General features: G+C 41.1%; 1 protein-coding gene across 1 annotated transcript in view; it reads right to left on the bottom strand.

The window, feature by feature from the left end:
* Positions 1 to 1,220: 1,220 nt before the first annotated feature.
* Ofd1 (OFD1 centriole and centriolar satellite protein) overlaps positions 1,221 to 19,859 on the bottom strand; it is a 39,125-nt gene continuing 20,486 nt past the window's right edge. Inside the window, exons 12-23 of the mRNA XM_059250215.1 lie at positions 19,099 to 19,190; positions 17,651 to 17,840; positions 16,533 to 16,663; positions 15,779 to 15,890; positions 13,407 to 14,018; positions 12,766 to 12,940; positions 10,773 to 10,873; positions 8,302 to 8,415; positions 3,715 to 3,872; positions 2,944 to 3,096; positions 2,367 to 2,434; positions 1,221 to 1,347 (exon numbers count right to left, since the gene is read on the bottom strand). Coding sequence (XP_059106198.1) covers positions 1,305 to 1,347; positions 2,367 to 2,434; positions 2,944 to 3,096; positions 3,715 to 3,872; positions 8,302 to 8,415; positions 10,773 to 10,873; positions 12,766 to 12,940; positions 13,407 to 14,018; positions 15,779 to 15,890; positions 16,533 to 16,663; positions 17,651 to 17,840; positions 19,099 to 19,190 — 1,949 coding nt within the window. The 3' untranslated portion in view covers positions 1,221 to 1,304. The remainder of the gene's footprint in view (positions 1,348 to 2,366; positions 2,435 to 2,943; positions 3,097 to 3,714; positions 3,873 to 8,301; positions 8,416 to 10,772; positions 10,874 to 12,765; positions 12,941 to 13,406; positions 14,019 to 15,778; positions 15,891 to 16,532; positions 16,664 to 17,650; positions 17,841 to 19,098; positions 19,191 to 19,859) is intronic.

Here is a 19,859-nt window from a genome sequence, read left to right as displayed (position 1 = left end):
GCAGAGTCAGGAGGATCTCTGTGAGTTCGAGGCCAGCCTGGGCTACCAAGTGAGTTCCAGGAAAAGGCGCAAAGCTACACAGAGAAACCCTGTCTTGAAAAACAAAAAACAAAAAAAAAAAAAACAAAAAAAAATCAGTAAGTCCATTCATTGTAAATAAGGACCAAGTAAAGATGTTGGCTTACTCCTACTATAAAATATCTTAGACCAGGTAACTTATAAAGAAGGACATTTGGGTTTGGGTTTGATTTTTTGGTTATTCGGGACAGGAATTCTCTGTGTAGCTCTGGCTGTCCTGGAACTCACTTTGTAGACCAGGCTGGCCTCAAATTCACTGAGATCCACCTGCCCCTGACTGCCAAGTGATGGGATTAAAGGTGTGCACCCCCACCACCCCACTAATTTTGGGGGGTTTTGTTCTGTTTTTACAGTTCTGGAGACTGAGAAGCTCAATAACGAAGTGCTGGCAACTTCAGTGATTGGTGCTTATATAGTAGTCAAGGTCTTTGTACTTCTGAAAGGGGTGATTGCTGTCTCCCCAAAATGTGAGAGACAAATAATGAACCTATAGTAAGGTCATTTAGTCTATTTAAGAGGGTTCTGCCTTCATGCCTTAATCATCTCCTAGAGGTCAACCTCCTAATACCATCACACTAGGGTTTACGTTCCAACATGAATATTGGAGGACCTACACATTTAACCACAGCAGATGGCAAAATATTATTTATAGACATTACCATGGAAAAATCTGTGTTCCTGTCTAGGGAGAAAACTCTGCTGGCTGGCTGGCTTCCTGTTTTACACACCAGAGCCTAAGTGTGGAACAGGAGGAACACAGCTTAAATTTATCAAATGCAGGCCTGGAGCCCAAGAAGAGAAGTTTTCAAATAGGTGTAACTTGAGAATAAAACCAGACAGGGGAGTGTCATTTTAGTGTAACAAATAAATTCCATGGCTAAAGAAAGGATGGCAATGCATGCCTTAAAAGGGAGGCAAGGCTGGAGAGATGGCTCAGCCGTTAAAGGCTAGGCTCACAACCAAAAATATAAAAGGGAGGCAGAGGCAGATGAATTTGTGTGAGTTCAAGGCCAGCCAAGGCTTCAGACATGTCTCAAAAAAATAAAAGGGATGCTGGAAGGGTTCAACCGATTCTGTTACTGTTGTTTCATACATTATGGTACTAAATTAAAACCATGTTAAAAAAATCACTACACACAAAGTTTTTATTGACAATTTTAATCACAGAAAAATAAGTATACCATTACACAATTTCTTGTATGTAAAAAGCGGGACAGCTAATGTGATTACCAGATGTCATCTGGTTCTTCATGAGAAAAGCCTGGAGAACTAAAAAGAAAAACTAGATATTAAAAAAAAATCATGTCAACTTCTAGATCAGTTGTTTTCAAACTATAGGTCGTGACGGGGGGGGGGGGTATGGTGGGGGGAATGAGTGTCAAATGACCCTTTCAACAGGGGTTGCCTAAGACCACCAGAAAACAGATATTTACATTACAATTTATAACAGTAGCAAAATTAGCTATGAAGTAGCAATGAAAATAATGTTATGGTTGGGGTCACACAACATGAGGAACTGTATTAAAGGGTGGCAGCATTGGGAAGGTTGAGAACCACTGTTCTAGACCTTCATAATGTTCCTACTCCTTTTCAACTAAAATCACAATTTCAACTAAAATCACAATGAACTTTTTTGAAGCCAGTGTTGTTTTGGTTTGTTTGTTGTTGTTTTTTAATGCAGGGTCTCATGTGTCCCTGGCTGGTCCCAAACTATGTACCCGAAATTGACCTTAAATTTCTAAACCTCTTCCTTCCACCACTGAGGCATGCAGCACCACACTGTTTATGAGGTGTTGGGGATTGAACCCAGGGATTTCCACATTCTAGCTAAACACTAACTGAACTAAATCTCCATCCCTTTTAAATTCATTTATTTGAGAGACTCACTATGTAGCCCAAGCTAGCTTCAAACACTGGAATTACCAGAATACACTATTATGCCCAACTTTCAAAAGTCAGGCAAGGTCTCCCCTGGGGAGTCAGCCTAGCCTGGCAGACTCAGCCAAGGCGGGTCCAGTCCTCTCCTGGACCCCTCACCCCCGCCCCCACACAGTGTTCACATTAATGTGCTCTCACCGAGTCAATCTGCACTGCCAAAAGTAAATTCTGTAACTCTGAACCACAAAATATATTTACATAACATAATACAACATTTTGTGGTTTTTGATACTAAGGAAAAAAAAGTCAGTAATTTCTTTAAGGCAAGCCCAACTATCTGATCATTTTTAGCTGACAGAATGAGCAACAATGGTTTGTTTGCCTGAGGGACATGCTTAGGGAAACCATACCTTTCATCCTTGTCACTAGGTGCCACCGTGTCCGCTGGTGAGCTTTCTCTGCCGGATTTCTTTGAGCTCTTCCACAGGATGCAGAAAGAATTTTGAAACAAGTTAATGTCATGAACTGGAGGCTCTTACACTTGATCTTAGCAGGAAGGCCAAGAATCAGTATACTTCAATTCCTCTAATTATTTTGGAAACATATGTAAGAGCCTAATAAAAGGCCTCTTTAAGTCAAATTTAGCAAGCACATCAAAATAATCCAATCGCATGCATTTTCAATACTCATAATTTAGACAGAATAATTTTTCACAATTCATGACTCAATGATACATTACTACTGCGTGTTTTCAAACAAGACATCCCAACTGATACAAAATAACAAATCAGGACAAAACAGTTTCAATGTTTTACCTAAACCAAGACTGAAATTTTGTCAACAGTGTAATATATTTTTAAATATTCAAGTTCCGTTTCAAATATTCACTTTTTAGCCTTTAACCTTTTTGTCTTCAATAGAGAACACATGTCCCCAGTGACCACCCTCTCCTCTGCCACCCGACGTTGCTATCCATAGCACAGGCACCTTATCTGCACTTGATAGCTCCTGTCGCTGCTGGATGATTTTCATGTATTTCTCTAAAGGATTTTCATCATGAGCTGATTTGTCCTTCTGTTCTTGAACACTTTTTTCTAATTCTTCTTCTATTTCAATCTTCAGTGATTCTTCAATCATCCTCTAGAAACAGGCCAGTGCCAAAATAGGAAATACATGAACATGTTTTACAAGTTTCTCAGTGTTTAAAAAATCATAGTAATGTGATCCTTATCCTGGAAGCACAATTTGCATACCAGAAAAATGTGTGTGTATATTTAAATCGAAGTCACTGCTACTATCAGACAAATACATCATTTCAAGGAAGGAAGGGACTAACCAGGAGGCCAAGAAACAGTTCTAAGGTATGTTAAGTGGCCAAAGTAATCCACCTGCCTAGCACTAAAATCAGAACACGAAAGGCAAGGAGAGAGGTAGACAAAGAAGATGTGTGTGCCTAGAAGCCACTGCAGACTGCCTGGAAGCACCTCCTTGCCTTGGCTCCTCCAGGCTGGCTAGCTAGCTCTGTTGGAATGCATGTACAGAGGGAAGTTACACAACAGATGAGAGTACATGTGAATGTCCTTTCAAAACCAAGATGCTCGCAAGGCAAGCAGAGCAAGGAGAGGAGAGGGAATGCCTTTGAAGTTACCTGCTGCTTCTCTGACCTCACAGCACTACTGGCTCACATCCCTGAGCTCAAGATACTTACTGAAGGTGTCCACTGGAAAAACTTGTACAGGGATTTAAGTGACACATTACCCGCTCCTGCTCCAGTTTTTCCAGCTCTCTTCTTTCCCTATCCAGAGCTTCTTGCCGTTCATTCTGCCTTTGTTCTTCTCTCTGCCTCCGTTCTTTCAGGTGGAATTCCCATAGCTGTTGTTCTTCCTTTTGTTCTCTAGTTTGGCTCTGATCAGCACCTAACAGGACAGAAAATAGAGTGAGTGGCTGCCAACATCAGATTTTTCACATCTAGTCTTCTGCAGGCCTGCTTGATTTTCCACTGATTCTGATGAACTACTCTAAACTGTTGCTCTATTTTTATTGTCTTCCAGCCCATAGACTGACCCCTCGCAACATACCCAGACTTTTACTTTCCTGAGATGGATATAAGCCACAAATAACCTCAACTGTCCTCCCTCTATCCCATATCCTTTTCACGCATCTCTTCTCTCCCTGCTTCAGCCTCTCCATAGCAAATCCTGCACTTCTGCCTTCACATTTGAGTGCAATCCCTCGCCTATCTTCAGAACCATTAGTCCCTATATCCACAAGTTTCAAAACCCTCTCTCCTTACTCCTAAAAAGATGCTCAAGTCATTCCACCCCCAAACAGAACGGAGCTCCCTCCTCTGTTTCATCCTCATCACCACTCTAGCTATGTTCACTCTTCATATCCCTATGCACCAATCCTGGTCCTTCGTAGGGATCATCTTTTTCCATTTTTATTTTATGTGTTCAGTTGTTTTGCTTGCATGTGTGTCTGTCCACTATGTGTATGTATGCAATGTCCGAGAAGGCCAGAAGAGGGTGTCAGATACCCTTGGACTAGAGTTACAGATGGCTGTAAGCTGCCATTGGGCTGATGGGAATCAAACCTGGGTCTTCTGGAAGATCCATCAGTGCTTTTAACCACTGCGCCACCTCTCCAGCCCCTCCCTAGGGATCATCTTAACCCCTAATCATTTCCATGTCTTTCTTCATTCCCAACCATTCTCCCCAGGCTCACAACCAGGTTTTTAATGGGCTTTCTGTCATAGGCATGGAGAAATTCCACAATACTAGTCTCCTCCCAAAGTTACACTGGTTCTTTCATCATCTTTGTCTAGGCAGGCTATAGACACACAAATATAGTGCTAGCAATTCAAGAGGTTGAGCCTACAAGTTCAAGGGCAGCCCAGGCAACACAGTTTATCCCATATCCACTGAGCCACCAGCGCTTATGTGCTTCTACGATTCATCTTGCTGCTACAAAGACAGTTCTGTGAAGTCTTCCTTACCCTCCAAGTAATACATAAACAAGCCAGCGAGTTACTTGCCAGAATCTTATCCCTTCTTTCTAAAGCATCATGCTTTATTATATATGCTTATTTTCCCCCACTTTTATTTCTTCTGAGCAAGGCCCATTTTCCTAGTCAGGGTTTCTATTGCTATGAAGAGACACCATGATCATAGCAACTCTTATAAAGAAAAAACATTTCACTGAAGGGGCTTACATTTTCAGAGATTTAGTTCATTATCATCATGGTGCGACATGGTGGTGTGCAGGCAGACACGGTGCTGGAGAAGGAGCGGAGTCCTATATCTTGACCCACAGGCAACAGGAAGTGAACTGTCACACTGGGTGTGGCTTAAGCATATATGAGACCTCAAAGTCCACCTTCACAGTGACACACTTCCTCCAACAAGACCACAACTACTCCAACAAAGCCATACCTCCTAATAGTGCCACTCCCTATGAGTTTATGAGGGCAATTACATTCAAACTACCACACCCACGTTTTAATTACTTGTCTGTTCCCTTTCATTCTTTGCACAGGTCCTTATCCTTTAAAGGTTTAATTAAGTCCCAATTTCACAGATGACGATGCTGGCCATTCTTTTAGCTTTGGCCCATGACCTACATTTTTCCCCCAAACAGTGCCAATCAGCAACAATGTCACAGGTTCACCAGAGGACTTCAGACTCTTGTATTATGCCTTGTCCCAAATGCTTAGCAGGAATGGAGTTAGCTTTACTGACAAGAGAATGACAGCACAGATTCTCTCTCTCTCTCTCTCTCTCTCTCTCTCTCTCTCTCTCTCTCTCTCTCTCTCTCATATCCATTCATCCATCTATGTTTGTCATGAAATTAAAATAGTAGAGGCTCACACTTATACAGGCACAACCACCCTGTCCTTCCTTACTGGTGGAGGAGAGGTCACTTCAAATAGTTCTACTTTCTCACAGGGAATAGCAATTAACAAAATAGGACTGTTGCTGAGAGAGGAAAAAGAAGAAAGGAAAAAGGAAGTAAGAGAAGGTGGGAGGAAAAAAGAGGAAACAGAACAAGATGAAAAGGGGAAGCAGAAAGAGAGAGGAAGTGGCAGTATTATATAGACACTTCTTTGGACACAAAAGCCAAGACCAGAAGTGTATGCATTAGGCACCTACCTCTAGGACACGACATTTTGACCTTTTTTGTCCCTAGATCAAGAGCAGAGACAAATATATGAGAATTTCTCACATGACCAACACATAACCGTGCTGCTTACAAATTATTTAAAAAGCCACGGATGTAGTCTCCTACACATCTCAAGGCAGCTACTCACTGATTCCCTTTAGCTATTATTTTGGCTCCTTCCCTCAGGTCTGAACATGGCTGCTATACCTTCTGCCTCTCGTACCGAGGGCATGAGTCATGGCCTGCTAGACTCCTTCACTATACCCACCCCCTTTTCCCAGACTCTCCATGAAGGTAGGAGCTTGGTTTGGCTCACTGATTATACCCAGCCCTAAGGCAAGTACCCAACAGAGAGGTGCATGGTTGAGTTTGGTTAAATGAATTACCTTCCAAAGCACACTTACTCAGGAGTGAGTATAATCAAAATCACTTGCTCCTTTCAGTAGTTCCTCATCTTCCTGAGTACTGTGGCTTAAACCAAGAAACTACTACGGAGAGACTTCGAGTATGTGTGTGGAGGTTGATGATGGTGTCCTGTTTAGGCAGCACTAAGAGGCAGCTTAAGTAAGACATTTCCTTTCAAGTTTGAGGCCAAGAAGAAAAGGACCTGGCTGTTGGCTGGGCTGGAACAAAGCACAAACCTCCTCTCAGTTCTGCTCTCTGCTCCCTCTACCACCTGACAGAGATGTGGATAAGCTGAAGAGGAGAAAGCCGCACTGGCCAGGCGGAAGTCTGATGATCACTTTCCTCCAGTGACAATGTAACGCTATCAAATTTTCCCAGGATTGAAATATGAAGTTTTTTCTATCCTAGCTTATGACATAAGTAAAGAAAGACAATAAATACTAAGATGTTGTGATTATATTAATGAAATACAATGGGACCTGACCATTACTTCAGATTTTTACCACAATTTCTAAGGATGATAAGGTTCCTTATGGGACAATTTTTGCAGAAGAGGAGTTTTAAGGGAAAAGTATAATTGCTCTGTCTAACTCTGACCAAGTAAACATTTTTTAAAAAAGACTTAATGAGAAGCCTTCCTCTTAGAGGTTTCCTTAGGAGTTTATACATGTTCACATAGGAAGAGTTCCCTTAGTATGTCATTAACAATGATTAATACCACAAGCTAAATTCTCTCAATAATCTATATTTATGAAATTCCTACAGGGCCAGAGATGGCTCAGCAGGAAAAGGCACTTGCTATCAAATCCAAGTTTGATCCATGAGAACTGACTTCCACAAGTTGTCTTTTGACTTCCACAAATAAACACACACACACACACACACACACACACACACACACACACACACACACACACAAAACCCAAACAAACAAACAATGTTAGGCCTGGAGAAATGGCTTGGAGGTTAAAGTGTTTGCTACTCTTCCAGAGACCAGCATTTGGTTTCCAGAACCCATCACCAAGCAGCTCACAACTACCTGTAACTCTAGCTCCCAAAAATCCAATGCCTTCTTCTGGCCACCCCAGACACCTGCACTCTTGTTACTCGAATCCTAAATGGTCTTATAATAAAAACATGGAACCAGATATTGGGGTAAATGCTGAAAGATCAGAGGAAACAAGCTACAGCCACTTCTCACCTCGCCAACTCCTCAGCAGATCCTGTCTCTATGAATCCTCAGATTGAATACTCCTAAGTCCTCAGCCAAAAATGTTCTAGTTCCTGTCTCCCCACACCTTATATGCCCTTTTCCGCCCAGCCATTTCACTTCCTATCTCAACCTTCCTAGTGCTGGGATTAATAGTGTGTGTGCTTCCCAAATACTGGGGTTAAAGATGTGTGCCACCACTGCCTGGCTCTGGTTCTCTCCTAGACTGGATCAATCTCATGTAGCCCAGTGTAGCTTTGAACTCAGAGACCCAGATGGATCTCTGCCTCCCGAGTGCTAGGATTAAAGGTGTGTGCCACCACTGCCTGACCTCTATGTTTAACTCTGTGGCTGGCTCTGTCCTCTGATCTTCAGGTAAGCTTTATTTCTTAGATTGCAAATATCACCACACACTCTCATGCACATATACAGACCAACACCAGTGTACATAATTAATGAAATAAATAAATGTAATAAGAGCTTTAGTAATAGGGAAATAATCTACAGAGCACACACATCAGCATGCAACATGTGGTATTGTTTCCTGCTAGTTTAAGGAAAGAACCACTTACTTGGGTAGTCATATGAAATAGGTCTGGAAGGCAGAGCAGCTGCAGCAACATCCATGATAGGCATGTCACCAGCAGGGTAGAGTCCTTCTGCTTCAAACTGTTCTGGCTTGTTCCCTGCATTCACATGAGGTGCAGCTAATTGTGAATGAGTCCTTAGTAACAGCAGAAAGTGAAGGGGGGGGGGCTATGTAGTGCAGGGGTGGAGGGTGGGTGGAGGTTAGGGACTAGTGGGGATAGATCTAAGCATGGAACACCAAAACTGTACTAAAAGCAACTGGTGGCCCTTTCCTACAGGGTTCTAGGTCCAACCACTTACAAGGTACTCAACTCTCAAAGTTTCTATTTTAAAGAATTACATGTGTTTACAAAACTAGATTCATTACTTAACAGATAATTCATCTGTTTGCAGATAAAATCCTTTGAATTCAATTTAAATATCAATGACTGAAAGCTAGCCAACATCATGGCACAGATGAAGGAGGGGATCAATCTGCCCCACTGCTTAACTGAGGAGCTTTGGTAGCTGAAAGCTACTGGAGTAGCGAGAGACAGTTTCTTTCTTTCTTTTTTTTTTTTTTTTTTTTAAGGGAAGAGGCTAGGTCGCCCCTGCTCTAGTGAATGACCCTACACTCATGCACATATAAGCAGATCTGACGGGACTCAGAGGGTTATCAAGTTGGGAGGGCAACATGACAATGGGGAGTCAGGAAGGAGTTTGAGGGGGAGTAAGCAGTGGCTACAATCAAAGGCTATAATCAAAATACATTGCATATACATGTATGAAATTCTCAAAGAATGAAAAAATTAATGACTTAACAAAGTGTATTAACTAGAGTTAAAAAAACATTTCACAAAATTTACTAAGCCTTCTCAATTAACTATGCAAAATGATTCTTTCAGATTTGACAATGAAATTACAAGCCCAAATGATAGGTTGTATACGAACGTAAAGAATTCTCAAGCTGGAAAGAGTCTCAGAGGTGATGGACCCTATATCCTTATTATACCTATAAAGTAGGCTGATACAGTCTAAAGCAAAGTTATAGCCAGGCCACCACTTTATTGACTCTCATCTTAAATTTGTGTGTGTGCATGTGCAGGCCAGGTCAATGCTCGGTGCCTTTCTCAATCACTCTCCACCTTACTTTTTGTGACAGTCTTATCACTCAACCCTGAAAGTTCAGTGATTTGGCTAGGCTGGCTGGCTAGTGAACCCCAGGCATCCTCCTGTCTCCACCTCCCCAGTGTTGGACCACAGGAGTGCACCACTGCACCCAGCTTTTATGGAGGTGCACTTTACAGACTGAGCCATTGCCCCAGCCATTCATTTGAACATTCTTTCACCTCCATTCTATCAGTATAACTTAAAGAAAATATCTCATATTCCACAGAAAGGGAAAAGAATGAAGAATTACTTATTTTTTAAACTGAAGTAACCTCAACCTTGAAATAGTAAAGATTCACTTTAAGGCCTTAGTTTTAACTTAGAAACTATGAGTTATACCAATTTTTTTCAAAGGAAACTCGAATGCAACCTAAAATCCTTTGTGATAGAAACATGAAGCAAGGCTGGCAAGATGGCTCACCAAGTGAAGGTGCTTCCCAATAAGCTTGACTACCTGAGTTCAATGCCTGGGACCCACAAGGTGACAAGAGAATGGACTCCTGCAAGTTGTTCTTGGATCTCCACATGTGCTGTGGTAAACAGATACACACACATGCTCATACATGTGCATGCACACGCATAAATAAGTGTAATAAAATTGCTTAAAAGAAAAATAAAGCAGTGTATCTATCTTATCACAAATTAGAATTGTCCCAATATACAACTGTTTTGCCAAAAGAAAACTTTCCTACATTTTTCTGCTTATAAAAACTGATGTATGTGTGTCAGGATGGGAGTGAAGAGAAGGCTCACTGGTTAAAAGCACTGGCTGCTCTTAAGGAGGACACAAGTCAATTCCCAGCACCTGGCATACTCATGGCAGCTAACAACCATCTGTAACTCCAGTCCCAGGGAATTTGACATACTCTTTTGGTCCCTATGGGCACAAGGCACACAGACATACAGGCAGACAAAATACCTCTACACATACAAATACCAATTTCAAAAACTGGTACATGGCAAGGGAGACTGGCTCCATGAGTGAAGAAGCACTTGCTTTCCAAGTGGAAACATCTGAGTTAGAATCCCCAGAATCCCATGTAAAAAGGGTCATGATAGTAAATGTCTGTAATCCCAGCATGACTAAAATATGATGGAAGGCCAAGACAGGAGAATCTCCATGAGTTAGCTCACTGGCCGCGTAACTTGGCATACTGGTATATAATGGTGAATAAAGACATACTGCCTTAAACAAGGTGGAAGATGAGGTATGACATCTGAAGATATCCTCTGACCTCTACACAGATGCCATGACACATTTGTAAACATGCACATATATACACAAAACTTAATATTCAAAGCTTACATCCGAGAGGCGGTTCACACTCCTCATTATCTTTCAAAGATTGCTTGTCCACATTTGAAAACTCACTTTTGTCTTGAGTCTCTGTTTGTCTCTGATAAAAACTGGATTGGAAAAATAAAATACACGAATACAAAGTTTTAGTAACATAAAAGCCAAGGTAATAGGGTGACAAAGGTTTTTCGGTTGCTGAAAATAATTTACAAAACTTTTGATTTTTTTTTTTTGAGACTGGTTCTCTGTGACTGGCCTACAACTCACTACGTAGCCTAGACTGACCTCAAACTCTTGGTAATTCTGTCTTAGCCTCCTGAATGTTGGGATTATAGGTATAAGCAAGCATGCTTGGTTCCAAAACTCATTTTTTCTTTGGCTTATAAAGAATGGCTCTACGTGCTGGAGAGATGGTTCAGCAGTTTAGAGCATTAGCTGCTCTTCCAGAGGACCTGGGTTCAATTCCCAGCTCCTACATAGTTTTTCACAACAGTCTGTAACCCCAGTTCCAGAGGATCTGACACCCTCTTCTGGCCTCTGCAGGCACCAGGCACGCATGTGGTATACAGACATACAAGGAGGCAAAATACCCATACATATTAAAAAATAATAAAGAATGGCTCTAGGCCCCAGTTGTAGAGTGCTTGCCCAGCAATCATGAGATCCTAGTTTCTATCTCAATACATTTCAAAAGAGAGGATAAATGAAAAGAAATAAGTGTGTGTGTGTGTGTGTGTGTGTGTGTGTGTGTGTGTGTGTTGGGAGAGAGAATGGCTCCAGGGGACTGAGCCTGCCACCAAGCACTGTTCTTGGTAACTAATCTATATTTACTCAGCCACCTCCCTTGTTACCACCCCATGTCCTTAAGTAGTCATTGCTCCAGTTAACAAAGAATATCGTACTCTCAATACTATTTCTAGGGTAGTTTTCTACTAACCACAAGCTATTTTCTCAAAATTTGTCAAAAAAGACAAATTCCATATGCCATCAGCACAAACCAGCTGAAAATGGAACTCTACAAGCCCAACTATGTGTCAAAGTGTGCTGAATCCACATACTGTAGGTCTCCATGCTCTTTTTGGCTTTCTCATAAGAAAATCCAATACAAGCTGGGCATGGGGACTCACTCCTGTTGCTTCAGGGTGCAAGAGGCAGACAGGCAGGAGGACCACTACAAGTTTGAAGCCAGCCTGGGCAACAGAGCAAATGAGCCTGTCTGGAAAAAAACAAGTACAATATAAAAAATATTGAAGAATATCAATGCCCTAGGACCATGGTAGGCACACACCGCAGTTTTCAAGTCTGAACAGGTACCACTCATAAACATCAGGTGCCTAGCTGGAGCCCACAAGCAGGGATTCAGAATCTTCTGCTGTGGTCCTGCCTGTGAATCACAGCCCCAGCGATCCACCAGTCTAGTTTCTAAAAACATCCACTTCTTTCTACTTTGACAATCATACCTTAGAGCCCACCATCACTTTAGAATTTGTTTCAATGGCACACTAACTGAAACCCTGTTTATATTTAAATGCCACAACATACTTTGTTTGTTTTTCAGATAGTCCTAGCAGTTCTGGAATTTGATATGTAAAACAGGCTGGTCTTGAACTCAAGAGATCCATCTGCCTCCTGAGTGCTGGGATTAGAGGTGTGTGCCACCACTGCCTGGCCCTCAAAGCATATTTTTAAATGTTATTTTGATGTGTGAAACTTCTCCAACTTTAAAACTGAGCCAAATTTAATTGCTCTAACAAAATTTATATTTGTCTATCTTTAAGAACCAAATCCATTCATAGACCTATGAAGATGTTTATTTACACAATTATCACACATTCTCCTTCATAATTCAGATGACTTCCAAAGACCACAAATGATATAATCTAACTGTAATTCCAGACTGCCACATTATCTTTAATATTGCCTTCAAAAGGCCAAAGGGGTTGAAAGTCAAACAGTAGGTCAGTAGAATGAATCAATAGAAGCTAATGAGAAAATAACTTACCAGGCATTTTTCTCTGGAGCACAGGAGAAAGAAGGACCAGAGAAACTGTGCCTAGATGGAACAGGAGATGGCTGGGCTGTTGTTCTGTCAGGACAAGGACTAGAGGACGCAACATGTGACCCAGCTCCTTTGTCAAGACAAGGGATGGAGGAAGCAATGTGTAATCTACCCAGACCTATGAGGTAGAAGGAATCAGGTTAAGGATATTATAAACTACATAGAGAAGGTATAAAAGTGGTTTTTTTAAAAGCTCTGTTAAGTTGAAAATAAATCCTATGCCATCCCTACAAATAGCCAAGCTTGATGTATGATATCCACAAAGGCAATGATTCAAGATGATTCAAGCACCAAAATCAAACTATGTAAGTAACATGGAACATACGAAACTAATCAGAAGCAAGACAGAGGCCATGCTGCTCCTTCAATACTTCTGTGTGCTAAGGAAACTCTACACCTTAACACCCTTTGTGCTGCTGAGTTCCAAAGCAACCCTGTAACATGGGAGGGCTACCACTGTTGACCAAGGGTATGGCAGTATGAGAACACCCATCACTGCTGGAGCAGGTTCCCCCAGGCTGACTACTGAGAATACTACCCAAGTCTAAACCATCTATGGCACAACCCTCTGGACAGTGGCTTACCTTCCAGATACATTTCATTATCAAGGCTTCTTCTCGATTTTGGATGGGGTGTAGAGGAGTGGCGTGTAGAGGAAGAGATCCTGCGGGGCCGTGAAGTCACACTGCCCATGAATGCTTTGGACGTGTCATTCTTTTCTTCCTTCAGCATGTCCACAAGAGGCTGTTCAGAGACAACTCTGTCCTCTGCAGAAACATGTCTGTCCATGGAACTAGAAGCTGCACTTCTAGGAACTCCTAGTGAGTATACAGATGAAGGACTCTTTGCTGGCTGAAGAATCACAGTAGGATTCCGAGAAACTCTTCGATGGTAATTTCTGAATGCCTTTTCCAAGCGTTCAGCCTCTTGCTCTAGCTCTCTTACTTTGGCTTTAGCACTACTGGCTACAAACTCAAGGTCAGAGTCTGGGGAACTAGCCTCTGTCACCGTATTTGCATAAGGTAGGACCCTTGACATAACTGCACCTGCCATAACCTTGTTCTGTTCAAGGGGCACATTCAATAAATCCCCACTTGTATCCCCATTGTGAGGCGCCATCTTGCCACTCACTAGACCACTCAGGGAATGAAGGGTTAGAGACTGCTTTGGATTTCGGAACACTTCATTCTCTAGGGCTGCAGGTCACAAAAAGAAAATTTGAGAAATGAGAAGAAAAAGCTGTGAATAAAATTAAATTATATTCAAGAATATTTTTTAAAGTAGTAGGAACAAGCTTGTACATTAAACAGTTTCTGAAGCCATAGTCATAACTATTAGCATTTACTGAAAGCCAACTTCATGTATCAAGCCTTTATAAACACGATATAATTTCACAATCTGTTACAAATGAGTCTGAAATACCTACATCTAGATGAGAAGTGAAAATATGTAATTTACTTGGTTCAAAGTCTAGCCAGACCCGAACTATAGCAAATCCATTTAATAAATCTTTGTTTATCCCAACCAACATGAATACTCACACATCTGACTGCAAGATAGTGTCCTCCCCAAGCCTAAGTGTCAGATAACCTGGCCACGAATTCTCACTGCTCTCTGCTTGGAGAGGTGATGGAGTCTTCCTGAGGTGGAGGCACATGGTCAGCAATTCCTAGAGCTGCTGAGATTTCCTAGCATAAATCTAGCACTTATGCTGCCTCTTACCCTGCAACACCTCCTTCTGATGCTTACAAAGAAAGACAAGTGTACAATGGACTAGGTCCATGTGGTGGACTGCAGGAGGGAGGGCCCGAGCTTCACTGATCTGCTTCTACATTACAAGACTATAATTTCAGTGGTGGACAGTCTGGCAAACAATTGCTAGTAGAAAATGAAGAACTGAAGAAGAGTTTAGAAATGAGTGAAGAGCTAGAAATAAAACTAGTGGAGGTGGAAGGAACAAGGGACTGATGAGAAACATGAGTCCAAGCAGGAACTGAGGAAGGCTCAGATCAAGGAAGGAAGAAAAACAAGCTGAACTAGTAACAAATACACACTGGACCCAAAAGCAACCAAATAAGAAAGTACTCAAGGTTTACTACTCTCTTCTATGAAGCAGGAGAGAATGAGAGACATCCACAGTAAAGACAGAATTAACGAATCACTAGCAGTAACTAGTGCCTGAGTGGTTTCCATATACCAGCTCATGCCCGATATCCATTCCATCCTTGCTCACTGTGGCCCAGTAGTATCATTATCCCCATTACAAATGAGGAACTTCAGGAAGTTCTAAAGCATTACGCCCAAGATCAAACAACTTAAACTGAAGGCCAAAACAAAAATAGGTCTCTAATTCTGAAAGGAATTTTCTCTGCACCCAGCTATCCTGATTCTCATATGTATTAATACACACGTCTGCTAAAGACTATATAAAAACATGGGAAAACCTGTTAGCCTTCTCAGGGTCACACAAAAAAGAAAGGAAACATTGAGTTGGGGGGAATCAAGAGGACTGAAGCTGAAAGGAAGATATACTGACAGGAGGGAGAAGCTGGAAAGAGGGAGTAGGGCAGACATGATCAAGATATACTGTATCCATCTATGAAATATTTGAAGACTAAAGAAAAAGACCTGGATGTACTAGCACACATCTGCATTCCTATGGCAAGATGGGAGGTAGGAACAGCGGGTCAATGGGCAAGTAGCTCACAGGTTAGCTAGCCTGGAGCAGGCAAGTGCAGCCACCAAAACAAGAGACACACTGCCTCAGCAAGGTAGAAACAGAGAACCAATTCCTGGTAAGTCTTGTGACCCTCCCCCCAAGTGCCACAGTGTTCTGGTACTCAATGTGTCTAATTCTCTCTTACACACACACACACACACACGCACGCACGCACGCACGCACGCACACACACGCACCACAATTAATAAGCTATTTATTTTTTAAAAAGTCTCCAACCTGTCTGAGTTTGTTTTAGCTGTGATTTTAAATCAGCAACCTGAATGGTTAACCTTTTAACAGAAGCATCGTATTCTAATATCTGGGCCTTTAACTGTGCAGAATGTTTAATCTGAAAAAGATCCAAAGAAAAAGAAATAAGTACAAAACAATTACAGCTTGTTTCAGAAGGAAAATTCTCTTATTGTGCTTATATTCTTTCTTTTGCCAATTCGAAGACGCTTTTATTATTAAACCTCTATTAAAATAACAACACCCAAACAAGTTTTGTTTTTTTGAGACAGGGTCTTTCTGTAAAGCCCTTGCTGTCCTAGAGCTCACTGAGACACACCTGCCTCTGCCTCCTGAGTGCTAGGATTAAATGTGTGTGCCACCACCTCCTCCTTACCTTTTCATTTTAAGTCTAAAAACAGCTAGTTATTTTTACTGCACAAAGGCAGAAATTCCAGAGACACAGTGGATGTGTATATGCTACAAAGTAGGAATCAAGAGACTCATGGTGGGAATTACCAGGTCCTCTGAGAAGATTAGGTCTAGATAAATTTACTTTCCATTCAGTGCTATTACTATTAAGAATATAAAGTCAGAATCACCAGAGAATGTTCTCATATGAGAAAGGCTCCTTTGCAATGTTGGGGGGAGAAATTCTTTGTATTCAAATAATCTGGTTTTCGTTGGTGTAGCATGCATAGTTTCTATAAGTACTGCGAAGCGGCCTGGCATAGTACCCACAAGAAGGACAACTACTACTCACTTCACTCTGCAGCTGTTTCTGCAGAGCTTGCCTATGAGTCTCAAACTCCTTGTGCTCCAGTGCCATAGCATGTTCTGCTTTCTTTAATTCTTTCTGATAAACCAAAAGCTCAGGAGGTGGCTGAGTTATGCCTAAGAAGGGTTAAGAAAAAAAGAAAAAAACATTCCTAGTTATTATCAATCTTAAATTTGCTTATTTCACTTAAAAAAGCAGCTAAAAAGGTTTAATATCATTTCTTTTCTTTGTACTCATGCAATTAACATTCTACCACTTCTATTAAATGGCCTAAGAACAATCCTGATTCACAAATTTCAGAATAAAATAATTTAATTCATGTTAATATAACTATTCCTCCAGGGGCCCTCTAAGTTAAAGAATTCTTTCAAATTCTTAAATTAACTCAGTAGCCTATCTCTTTCCTCTACCACATGCAGATAGTACTTTAAGAAAGCGTTCCCCAGTTGTCACCTGTCAGTCCCTGTCCCTGGTTTCATCCCATCTGAACAAGCAGCCCATGGCAGTCAGGCTCCAGAAATAAGGCTGATGGTACTCTCCATCTGGGTCACCTGAGAGTCCCATTAATAAAGTGTACCTTATGTAGGCTAATCATAAAGGATAGTGCAATAGAAACAGAGCCACAATGCTAGTGCTCCCTTAGGACTAGGAGGCATAGGAGAGGGAGAAATTTCCAGAGGTACAATAAGTAGGCACAGGCACAGAGCATTAGTGGGAAGCTCCCAGCAGGGACTGCGAGCTCTGTTGCCTGAGAGGCACAGTCAATAGGCAGTCCAGACTGCTGTACCTGGAGACCAAGGCTAGGAGAAGAAAATAACCATTTCAACCTCCTCTCCCTGCCTCGCTCCGAGTGCTTACTGGCTCAACTGAGGCAACAGTCAGAGGGCATGAACTCTGAAGCCACCCACAGAGGCAGTTACGTAACAAATACTACTTAAAATGAAACTACTAATTATGCAATAGCAAACAAAAATGAAGCAGCTCCAATATAAGGATCTTAAAAGATTCTCCCAATGTAAGCCTCCCTTACAGATACAAAGTTGTTCTATAATCCTGAACTAATGTAAGTTACAGAAACATGCAGATCAGAAAAAAAGACATACGGTCTAGGAGACGTAAGTTCTCATTCCTATTCTCTTCCAGTTGCTGTTTAAGTAATTTATTTTGTGCCTGAAGCTCCACTTTCTCTTCTTTCAGTAGTGAGTAATCACTCATCTCTTTCACCTTTTCATTCAGCAAGTGGTTTTGTTTTGACATTGCCAAAAACTGGGCTTTGACAGACTCTAGCTCCAGCTAAAATTGAAAAAGGAACACTTATATCTGAATAACTTTTACAGCACTGCAAAGGTAAAGGCTGGAGGCCTGTCTGAATCTAAGCAGCATAAATGAATGACAGTGACCACCAGACAGAGGTCAGGCCCTCTGCCCTGCTCACAGGCCAGGGGAAGCTCAGAGCCTGTATCAATAGACCTGTCCTACGAAGTAAGGAAAGAGGGTATGGTATGGTGAAGGCAATTTGGAGTCAACTCTCAAATGCCACCAATACATGACTGAACAAGACATTTTAAAAACATGAACAAATAAAAGGTGAAAACAATCTCTACTGCTGTGAGGTGCTTTCTTTTTCTTAGTCTTATGTGTCTCATATCTGAATCTGAAAGCCTACACAGATCTCATGGCTGCAAAGGTAAATTTTACGTATAGTATCTACTTCAGTTTGTTTGTCTTAGACAGGGTCTCCCTTAGCCCTGGCTGGCCTGGAACTCAGAGATCTGCCTGCCTCCTGGGTGCCCAGATTAAATGTGTGCAGCGCTACACCCAGCTACAATCTCCTTTAACTTCCTAAAGTTTGAGTCTTATCCATTACATGACAAGCATACCACTGAAGAAAATATAGTACCAGTGGCATGTAAAAACTGGTACTTTGTCTAAAAAATCTGCAAGAGAATGATATAGTGATAGAAACTTGAATTCCTACCAATGGAATAGAAGAGGCTAAGATAGAAGCTAAGATATGCTGGCCATCTCTTATGGGTAGTTCACCGAACTCACCCAACAATCATGAATTGTTCGAAATATCTCCAAGATTACACTCACAGAACTTGCCTAAGGCACATAAGCAGTAAGGAAGGGAGACACAATTTAAGCAGCAGGACTCTTAGATACAAGGTCTGTGTTCCTTTGCTTGAAATTAGAACCTACTGCATTAACTTAGCCATCACCTTCTTAGTCATAAAGCAATCAGTCCAAGCACAACAAAAAGAAGGCCTAAGGGACTGGAGAGACAGTTCAGTGTTAAGTGCATTGACTGTTCTTCCAAAAGACTGGGGTTTAATTCCCAGCACCTACATGACAGCTAAGAACTCTCTGTAACTTCAGTTCCAAGGGATCTTATGCCCTCCAGAGACACTGTATACACAGGCAAAACTCCCATACACATAAAATAAAAATAAATAAATCTCAAAACACCCCAATGTTCTCTGTAAATAAAAAAATAGTATTAACTCTAACATGTCATTAAAGAAACTTAAAAAATAGGTTTAACAATTACCTCAACTTCTTTCATATGATTTACAGATTTACTGAGTTCTTCCTTTTTTGAATAAATAACTGTGAGTTCCTCTTGCAAATGAATAGTTTTTTCTAGGGAACAAAAAAGAACCAATTAAATAGTGATTTCCTATTGAACACAAAACACATTTAATAATTATGGCCACTCTATGAGACCTAATCACTATTGCTTCATAGTCTAAAGCAACAAGTGTATAAGTCAAAAATTTAGTGGACAAATAAGAAATAAGTCCCATTACCCAATGAGTGATGAGTTACATTTGTCACGTATGTGGTGAAATTCCTACTACATGCTAACCAGTTACTCCATCTGGGAAGGGCCTTGGACCTGCTAACAGCACCTACTTTCCCTAAAAAGCAAAGATCTGTATGTTTTCCTTCTGTAGTTTTTCCTTCCTGTAACACAAGTCTATGCAGATAAATATCATCAGAAGAAAATTTAATAAATCTAAGTGCACAACAGTGCTAAACTAAAGAGATGCATCTGCTTCTATAAGACATGAGCAAAAGGAGCCAAACAGTTGGTATCTAGTCAACAGCAAGTAAGCAGCTCCAGTTTACTTAAAAAAATGCTTGAAATTTAAAAAGTGCATGTCCTTTTCACAATTTCCCACACATATACTGAAATGTAAAATTAAAATATATCTGAAAATTGAAAAATTATTCAACTTTCATAGTCTCAAGTAAACTTGAGAACTTAGGAAGTATAATGAATGACATGTAAGAAAAAAAGAACTAGGC

Source organism: Peromyscus eremicus, chromosome X (assembly GCF_949786415.1).
Source record: "Peromyscus eremicus chromosome X, PerEre_H2_v1, whole genome shotgun sequence".
NCBI lineage: Eukaryota > Metazoa > Chordata > Mammalia > Rodentia > Cricetidae > Peromyscus > Peromyscus eremicus.
The sequence above is the reverse complement of the archived record's forward strand: the minus strand, read 5'-3'. Positions and strand labels throughout refer to the sequence as shown.